This window comes from Solanum dulcamara, chromosome 3 (genome assembly GCF_947179165.1).
Source record: "Solanum dulcamara chromosome 3, daSolDulc1.2, whole genome shotgun sequence".
Classification (NCBI taxonomy): Eukaryota; Viridiplantae; Streptophyta; class Magnoliopsida; order Solanales; family Solanaceae; genus Solanum; species Solanum dulcamara.
In genome coordinates this window covers 7,451,358-7,462,025 of record NC_077239.1, presented here as the reverse complement: position 1 = coordinate 7,462,025, position 10,668 = coordinate 7,451,358, and the positions used below count along the sequence as shown (strand labels likewise).

General features: G+C 37.9%; 1 protein-coding gene across 1 annotated transcript; it reads right to left on the bottom strand.

The window, feature by feature from the left end:
* Nucleotides 1-263: 263 nt before the first annotated feature.
* Nucleotides 264-2,143, bottom strand: LOC129883416 (putative two-component response regulator ARR13). Its single transcript, XM_055958094.1, has 3 exons — nt 1,837-2,143; nt 1,606-1,682; nt 264-875 (listed from the first exon to the last, which is right to left on the bottom strand). The coding sequence occupies exons 1-3, from the start codon at nt 2,141-2,143 to the stop codon at nt 264-266; spliced, it is 996 nt and encodes a 331-aa protein (XP_055814069.1).
* Between the last annotated feature and the right edge of the window lie 8,525 nt (nt 2,144-10,668).

Here is a 10,668-nt window from a genome sequence, read left to right as displayed (position 1 = left end):
GAGTTAAAAAAATGTCTTCATAAAAAACATTTTTATCAAAAGGAGAGAAATGAATATATATATATATATATATATATATATATATATTAATCATCAAACTAGATAGAAGCACTAACCCGATCATCAGGGTAAACTTGATCAAACTCATTGCCTTGTTCATTTGGTAGGCTAGCACTCAGATTTCCATGATTCTTGAAGGGATAGACCATATTTTTGAAATTGAAATACACATCACAATTTCCTTTTTCATTTGAATTTCTTCCTTAAATATGACTCTCATATGATGCCGCCACAATAGTGCTTGGATCAAACATGTTTGGTTCACCAATATGTTGCTGAAAATTGGAATTTTCTGGTCCCAATTCATTAATAGTCACATTTCCAACATAAGCATCAGGCATATTTGCGCTACTTGAATATGTTGTCACATTGTCCAAATTGACATTCAAGTTATAATTACTAGTTGTTGCATTTCCAATATCTGAACAAGACATTATTTCACTACCTAAATATATTTCTCCATGGGCCACATTAAGATCCAAGTTGTAATCACTTTGGGTATGATTATCCCCACTATTAAGTGCAAGGCCAGACCTATAATTAGTGTTCTCAGTTATTGGGCCTTGTAGTCCTTGTGAATTCAACATTCCAAATGATGGTCCATGTTGTTGTTGTATCCTACCAACAACATTATTTTGGGCCAACAAAAATGGATTATTGAATGGATTGCATATGTCGAGGTAGTGGGATTGAATCGGAAGTTGTGGACGGTAGAATTGTTGTTGAATTGAACTCCCTCCTCGAACAAAATTTTTGTTTGTATTAAGAGTTGGAAAGGGAAACTTTGGTCTTCTTTGGGTTTGATCTGTGTTACGCTGTAGATTTGGTACATATTTTTAAAGACGAGGCATTGTCCCAAATTTTTTAAAGCTACTTTTTGGTACATGAAACTCACTTGAGGATCCCTTACCTGATGGGTGACGCCATTTCTGATTTTATAAGAAAAAGATAAAAAAAAAGAAAGAGTTAGACAATGTATATATTTATCATCTAAACTCATTGTTATTTAGGTGTGTGTCAAACGACCGAACTCATTTATAATAGAAAATATTTCAGGTGTTTGGCAATTGGTGAACAATTAAAATCTTTTCAAAACAATATGAATTAAAGATTGATAACAATATTATCCTATTGAATGACAAAATTATAGAAATTAACAATGAATTATTAGCTTCTATCACTAAACATGTAACAAATTCAATCGCTAAATTTCTTAATGAGAGAATGTTTTGATAAATTTTTTGAATAAAAGAGATTGATAATAATGTGAAAATACTTTCTAGCGAAAGTAAAATGAAATGAGATATTTCATTATGCTTTTGATATAAAAGTAAAATTAAGATAAAAGTGTTTGATAAAAAAAACTTTCCAAGCAAAATATTTTCTAGTAACCAAGTACGAGAAAATAACTTTATAGTATATTTTTTTTGTTGTATAACTTTTTCCATACCATACACATACAAACGGTACATAATTTACCACTTAATGTTTTTTTAAAAGCCAATTCAATTTAATTCAATAATTTTTTTTTAAAAAAAGATGTACCTGAAGATGGCTTGCAATTTGCATCCTAGTAAGACCAGGAACATTCATCACCTCTAGAATCTCCTTGGGGTAGCATCCTACATATCAAGCCGAGGTACATGTAAATACAACAATCACTATACCTTAATTCCAAACAAGTTGACGTTAGCTATAAGAATGAATTCTCATTGCTTATATCGTTTCATATAAATGAATTGTAAAGAAATTTAATTAATAGTGAAGTAAACTTACTTCCTTCTCCAAGTTGTTGTACAGCTTCCATGAATTTGGCATGGAGATCATCAGTCCATTCTATGTAGTTCTTTTGCATAACAATCTTATGAATATCACTGCTTTGGCTTTCTCCTTCATTAATCTCTTTCATGTTTTTTCTACCTCTTTTTCTGCTCAACTTACATTTCTCATTTAATAGAACATCGTTTTCAACCTCATTAATATAGTTGTCTTGTTCCTCAGTATTACACACATTTTTCTTCTCTCTAAGTTGTTCTTCATTTTCTCCAAAAATGCTATTTTTACCAATATCATCAACATTCATCTCATCTTTATTTTTTGATGTTCTTTCTCTCGCTTTCTCTTTTTGTATTTTTTTCCTCAATACAAATTGCCACAAGTATTTCACAATTTCCATGTCAAATGGTTTTTTAAGGCAAATATAAGCTCCTTCATCCAAAGGTTTCTTTACTATATCTTCATTATGTTCATCACATACAGCTGCATAATTATTTCGAGAAGCTATTAATTAGAAATGAATTATGTTATACATTATGTGAATAGTCAATTTCACACATATTTTCACTGAGCTTTATTCATTATAATAGTATGATTACAAAACAACCACTTATCATATATTTTTTAAAAAAGGAACTAGAGACTGGTAATTTATATCATCATACAACAAAATTCATTGCTAATGTTATTTAACGATGGATTACAGTAAATTCATTTCTCTACAAACTATTTAATAAAATTTTAAATGTAAATTTTATAGCTAATCTTTTGTAGTGTATTAATTAAAATAACTTACTTCAGCCAAAATGGACATTCATAAGTGGACGAGTAGAATAAATACTTACCAAGTGAAACTATATCCAAGTCCAAGGCTTGAGCTAAGAGGTGAAAAGAAAGCATGTTCGATGAATGGACATTGACTATCATCACATCAATTTATTGCTCTGCTTTGGAGAATATTGACATTGATGCTGAAGCCATATCAACCATTACAACTGTATCAATGCTCTTTGAATATTAGTGAAGAAAATTTTACAAAATATTATCATGCAGATCTGTTTATTTCTTATTTACAAATTCAATTATAAGTTTTCAGGTTATATTGCTACACCTTAGTTTATGCAGTTGCATATAATAATCAACTTATATTATAACTGATATGTGAAATCTTAGACAAGTTCGCATAATATTATATACAATATTATTTAAGATAAATAATTGAATTGTAGAATTGGGAAGATCGTATAGGAATATATTGTTAAAGATCTATTCCATTTTATTCAAATATATGACTTGTTGAAAGCAAACATTCAATAAACACTACTATCAACACCCATAGATAATAGAATTAAAAGTTTTGAAATAATATTGTTTCATGAATATGCAACTAATAAGTTTAGAAGATTTAGAATAAAGGAGAGGATTTATCAATAAATTTTAATAGTCTCATATGACTTATACATTATCTTGGCAATGATCTTTTATGTCTAGACATCCATAAAATAACTAATCCAACTGAATATGAAGATATTAATAGAAAGTTATATGAAACCCCGTGTTACTACATGTCTCATACGTGGCACATTCAAAAGAAGGTGTCATGATATCGGAAGAATTGATGAGATACAAGACAATGTTAATGTGATGCTGGAGGTTTGGAGATAACCCTTGGACTCAAAAGATTTCAAGTTGAGCAGGACCAAAAATGAGTGGTTGGAGTAAAAGTTCAATGGTGTTACCATTAAACAAACGTGGACATGATGCTTGATACTTAGGTCATTTTCAAGAGAGGAAATTTCAAGTACCCTAGTGTCAGTAATCCAAGGTAATGGTGAGATTAGGGGATGACATGCATCGCATTGGGGTGAAATGGATGGAATGGAGTCTTACACTGAGTATTATATTCAATGTGATAAGAATATGCTATCAATAATTTAATCTAAGTTTTAGATTGGTGGTTAGATCAATAATGTTATATGGGGAGAGTATTGGCTTGTCACGCCCCGAGAGGATACCCTAGGCGTGATCGGCACTCGAAAGCCATTTCTGGCCTCCAAGTGAACCACCTGGTCTAGTCACACATTCATTCAAACACATTCTCTCAGCGGAAGACTCAATCAATGAAGTACTATTCATAATTTAGGGCCAAAGGCCAAATAACTATCAAATCCACAAACAATTATAGAAGAACTACTCAATAGAACAATCCAACATTTTTACACTCTGGTGTATGAAGCCTCTATCAACAATCTAGGAGGTGCCAATGACAAGCCCATGGCTACCAACAATCAAAACAAGGGAAACAACAGAAAACTATACCAAAAACTCAACATCCTCCAAAAACTAGGAGAACTCACCAACTAACTGGGAGTGTGTGGACCTCTCTAGTACCTGTCTCTGCATCATGAAACAATGCAGGCCAAATAACGTCAGTACATGGAATGTACGAGTATGTAAAATGGTCGAATGAAACAAACATCAAGGAAGAATCAAATCAACTCGGAATCTCAACTCAAGAGAAATAACAACTCGCTTAAGTGCCCTAAGTCTAAACAAGAATATGGTTTAGATGGGACCAATCACATATCATTCAACTCAATCTGACTCAGAGTACTATCAAGACCTATATGGGAGTTTCTCTTATCCGACAACCATCACTTTTGAGCCAGTGATAGTACAACAAACCGATGTTGTTGCCACATCCGTTCATACCTTGCCAGGGTATGAATGAATCAACCAATCATGGATCCCATCTATTAGTCAAGTCCTATCATTTCAGGACAATAAAATGGGAAACATCTGACTTTAACGGTTCGATCCCATGGGAAGCATCCGACTTTAACGGTTCAATCCCTTCCTATGCTAGCAGCGTAGTTCATGGAGTTCGAGTATGGACTATACTCTTACCAACTCGACGCTCGATACTCCTCCCAAGACTCAATGCTCATAAAACTCCATCCAATCAACTCAATCAAATCATATCGACAAGTCTCATTTACAACCTTGTCAACTCACCAACTCTAGCACAATCAAATCTCTCCCAATCATACTATCCGATCGATTCCAATCATATCTTTCAAGAGTAAATTTAAATGTACATTTATAGCAACATTCAAACATACCCCATCATTTCTCTATTCATTCAACACATCTTTGGAACTCATCACAACTCCAAGGTTTTAAACCAACAATTCAAGATGAAAAACATATCGAGCAAATCAACATCTTTATCAAAATCGACATGGTTAAGAAAATCAATAAAGTATATTTAACAACTCATCTCTATCAACTCATACTCACATGAAGGCTCTTTTTAGAAATTTCTTGACTCAACAACATCAACATAACAAGAATCAAATTAATAGATAACAAGACTCATTTGGACATAGGCCTATCAAGAAACTCTATTCTTATGAACATTTAACCTCAAAGAAAGTGTAGGGAACATGGGTGGACTCAACCCATGTTTTGAGTAGCCTTACATACCTTAGTGAAGACTTGAAGAAAACCTTGTTGTTATGTCTTCAGTGGGAAACTTGAATTTCTTGAAGGAAATCTTTGTTGGAGAAGGATTGAAGAAGAAGAGAGGGATTTCTAGGGCTTTAAGAGAGAGAGGGGGGGGGATTGAAAATGGTCCCAAAATGTGCTAAGGCTGATACATATATAATTTGGGAAAATTCCCAAATTGCCCTTTCTTCAAAAATCTGGAAAATAGGCCAAAAACACCCTTGGCGCGATAGTGGTGCATCGCGCCACTGCGGCGCCAAATCGAATAGGCTATAAACCTGCACATATTTTAGTGGCACGTCGCACCAAGGACCAAACTACTGAGGCTTGTTCCTGGCGCGATAGTGGCGCGTCGCGCCCTTATAGCGCCAAGCCCAAGTTTTCTAGGTTTTGGAAAATAGGCTTGAAAACCCTGCACACCTCGTGGCACGCTACGCCAGGGGCCAAACTACTGAGGCTTATTCCTGGAGCGATAGTGGCGCATCGCGCCACTGCGGTGCAAAGCCCAGATTTCCAGCAGTTGCAACCCAGGCCTGAAATTCCTTCCATGCTAGTTCGTCTTAGGATCGTCATATCTTTTGACTCCAAACTCCAAAAATTACATTCTTGGTGGCATTGGAAAGAAGACTCGACGAACTTTAATTTAATAGGTCGTGGGCCACCCAGATTATCGTCTTTCAAAAGATAGGGAAGTTAGAAGTCAACCCCTTATACGAACTTATCCTAAAACCTAGCCACGACGAATCCTTTGGACTTTGCTTGGTCCTAGGGGTCCTTTGTGACCCCACTTCACCTCCAACACTCTTCAATTTCTTAGGGAGTCCTCTTAACTCATGACTATACTTCACAATAATAGAGTTCGACCCTACACGAATATAAGAAAAGGTCCGAATCTTAGGAAAATATTTTGGGGGGTGTTACAATATCTCCCCTTTGGGATCATTCATCCTCGAATGATGAGAAATCAAGGATGGACTCAGGGCACAAATCACAATCAGAATTCAGTCATCAACCAATCAATTTCTCAAATAAAAATTTCTATCCAAACTCAAAATGCACAAACGAATTCAAGTCCAGGGAATGAGCATTACCTTCAATATTCTCATTGGTAGGCACGAATAGATGGGGATATTTAGATTTCATATCTTCCTCCACTTCCCACATGGCTTCCTCAACAAATAGATTTTTCCACAGGACTTTGACTGAGGTGATCTCTTTGTTCCTCAATTTGTGAATTTGATGATCAAGAATTTGACTGGAACCTCTTCATAAGATAAGTTATCCTTAACTCCAATACTATCAATGGGGACTACCAACGAGGGGTCGCCTAAGAACTTCTTTAACATCGAAACATGAAATACCGGATGAATAGAGGTGAGCTCCGGGGGTAACTCCAACTCATAGGCAACACTCCCAATCCGCCTCGCAATCTGGTAAAGACCAATGTATCAAGGACTAAACTTCCTCTTCCTTCCAAACCTTATGACACCCTTCATGGGTGACACTTTCAAATACACCTAATCATCCACCTCAAACTCTAAGTCTCTCCTCCTCACATCGGTGTAAGATTTTTGGCGGCTTTGGGCTGTCTTTAGCCTATCTTGAATAACTCTCACCTTCTCCATGGCTTGGTGAACAAAATCGGGCCCAATCAAATCAACTTCACCAACTTCAAACTATCCAATTGGCAATCTACACCTCTTCCCATACAAAGCTTCATAAGGATCCATTTGAATGCTTGCATAATAGCTATTATTATATGCAAACTATATGAGAGGTAAGTGATCATCCCAATTTCCTTTAAAGTCAAGCACACAATCCCTCAACATATCCTCCAACGTCTGAATGGTGTACTCCGCTTGTCCATTCATCAGGGGATGAAAGGCCGTACTAAGGTTCACCTTTGAGCCCAGTCCCTTCTGAAAGGATCTCCAGAATTAGAAGGTAAATTGAGCTCCTCTATCTAAAATGATAGACAAGGGAACCCCATGTAATCTGACGATCTCCTGAATGTATAACTTTGCATAATCTTATGCGGTGTCAGTGGTCTTAACTGCCAAAAAGTGAGCTGATTTCGTCATTCTATCCACAATCACCCAGATCGAATCATGTTGCTTTCGGGACTTCGGCAGACCTGTGATAAAGTCCATATTGATCATCTCCCACTTCCATTCCGGGATTTCTATATTTTGAGCCAAACCACATGGTCTTTGATGCTCAACCTTCACCTGTTGGCAATTCGGGCACTTGGAAACAAATTCTGCAATGTCTCTGTTCATCCCACTCCACCAATAGATTTCCCTCAAGTCATGATATATTTTTGTAGAGCCAGGATGAATAGAGTATCTGGAACTATGCGCTTCAGCCATAATTCTCTCTCGAACATCATCGATGTCGGGTACATACAACCTATTTTGGTACCTTAACACACCATCTCCCCCTTTGGTGAAAACCATCACCTCTTATTTGTGAATAACTTCCTTCAGCTGGAGAAGGATGGGATCTTGGTCTTGCTTCTCTTTTACCTCAGCCACTAGTGAGGATGCAGACCCATCTTGAACATTAAATCCGCCTTCATTGTTCTCTTCAAGACGAATTCCGAATCGGGCTAGTCTATGCACCTCTTTAGCCAATTCTTTCCTCCCATCCTCTATATGGGAAGTGCTACCCATAGACAACCTGCTAAGAGCATCAGCAATAACATTAGCTTTACCTGGATGGTAGAGGATGCTCATATCATAGTCTTTGAGTAATTCGAGCCATCTCCTTTGTCTCAGGTTGAGTTCCTTCTGGCTGAAGACGTATTGTAAACTCTTGTGATCGGTGAACACATCAACATGCACTCCATACAAGTAGTAGCGCCAAATTTTAAGGGAAAATACCACAACTGCCAGTTCAAGGTCATGAGTTGGGTAATTTCTCTCGTGAACCTTCAGCTGTCTTGAAGCATAGGCTATCACCTTTCCCCTTTGCATCAGCACACAACCCAAACCAACTCTAGATGCATCACAATAGATCACAAAACCATCTGTTCTATCGGGCAAAGTTAGAATAGGAGCAGTGGTTAGCTTGGTCTTTAATTTCTGGAAACTCTCCTCACAAGCATCGGACCATTGGAACTTAGCCTTCTTTTGGGTCAGCTTGGTCAATGGTGATGATATGAATGAGAATCCCTCTACAAACCTTCAATAATACCCAGCCAAACCCAAGAAACTTCTTATCTCTATCGGGGACGTGGGTCTGGGCCAATTTTCACTGCCTCAATCTTCTAAGCATAAACCTGAATACCTTCTCCAGATACAATGTGACCTAGAAAAGCCACTGATGTAAGCCAAAATTCACATTTAGAGAACTTTGCATATAATACCTGGTCTTTCAAAGTTTGTAAGACGACTCTAAGATGATGGGCGTGCTCCTCCTCATTATTAGAGTAAACCAAAATATCATTTATCAATATAATCACAAATATATCAAGATATGGTTTAAATACTCGGTTCATGAGGTCCATAAAAGCTGCGGGGGCATAAGTCAACCCGAAAGACATCACCAAGAACTCAAAAAGCCATAGCGGGTCCGAAAAGTTGTCTTTGGAATATCACACTCCCTCACCTTCAACTGATGGTAGCCCGACCTTAGGTCTATCTTTGAGAAACAGGTGGCACCCTGAAGTTGATCAAATAAGTCGTCTATTTTGGAGAAAGGGTATTTGTTCTTTATGGTGACCTTGTTCAGTTGCCTGTAGTCAATACACATTCTAAGAGACCCATCTTTCTTTCGCACAAAAAGGACCGGAGCACCCCATGGTGAGACACTCGGCCTAATGAATCCCTTATCTAACAAGTCTTTCAACTGTTCTTTCAACTCTTTCAACTCAGCTGGAGCCATTCTACATGGAGGGATTGAGATAGGCTGGGTATTAGGAAGGACATCAATCCCAAAGTCGATCTCCCTATCAGGAGGGACTCCAGGCAGATCTTCACGAAAGACATTAGGAAACTCGTTTACCGTCAGAACCGACTCAAGGGATGGAGACTCAATATTGTCATCTTTCACTCGGATAAGGTGATAAATACATCCTTTTGAGATTAGCTTTCTGGACCTAAGGTATGAAATAAACTTATCCTTAGGCATGATGGGACTTTCCTTCCACTCTATGACAGTCTCATTTGGGAATTTGAACTTGACAATCTGAGTTCTACAATCAATGGAGGCATAACAGACATAAAGCCAGTCCATGCCAAGGGTCACATCAAAATCAACCATGTCCAACTCAACTAAGTCAGCCAAGGTATCTGTGTGATGAATTGACATAGTGCAATCTCTATAGAGTCTCTCAGCTAAGACAGAATCACCGACAAGAGTAGCTATACTAAAAGGCTCAAGGAGACACTCAGGGATTTTATTAAATTTACTAGCCATGTAAGGAGTCACAAAATATAGTGTGGCACCCAGATCCATTAGAACATAATAGTCAAGAGAAGAGACTCAAATCATACCCATCACGACGTTTGGAGAGTTCTCCTGATATTGGCGACTACCCATGGCATATAGGCAATTTGTGCCCCTACTCGTACCTGAAGTAATGGCCCTCTAATTACCTCTGGCTGGCAGTGCGGTGGTAGAAAACTGGGCTCTGTTCCCCCCTATTGGACACTCTTTCTGAAAATGGTCCATTTGGCCGTATTTATAACAACCAACCCTTCCCGATCTGCACTCTCCCAAGTGGAGCTTACCGCACTTGCCGCATGGTGGCTTCCCTTTCAAACCTTGACCCACGCTAGCCTGGGATTGAGAACCTTGGGGTCTGAAATTCTGGCGACTCTTTCCCTGCCGGTCATACCTGTTCTGCGGCATAGGTGCACTGGCGGTAGATGAGGCATAGTTGGGAGGCCTCTTCTGGAAGAAGGACCTGTTGTCCTTGTTTTGCCTCTGTTCATTTTCATGCCCAGTAGATCTTGCCTTCTTGCTCAGATGCTCCTCTCTATCTTTTCTCTTCTCATCTTCCATCTATTGAGCGTACACTATTAATCTTGAAATATCCATATCGGAGATTAACAATGCCTCTTTGCACTCCTTCTTCACATGTCTTCCCAAATTGGAGACAAATTTCCTCATCTTCGACCTCACATCCGGGATCATCTCTGGAGCATACCTGGACAGTTGGATGAACTTTAGGCTGTACTCCTTAACAGTCATGCCTTCTTGTTTCAGATTCACAAACTCCTCCACCTTTGCTTCCCTCAATTCTCGAGGAAAGAAGTGGTCAAGAAAGGCTCCCTCAAATTCATCCCACATAGCAGGTTCAGCATCCTCACCTCTACCTTG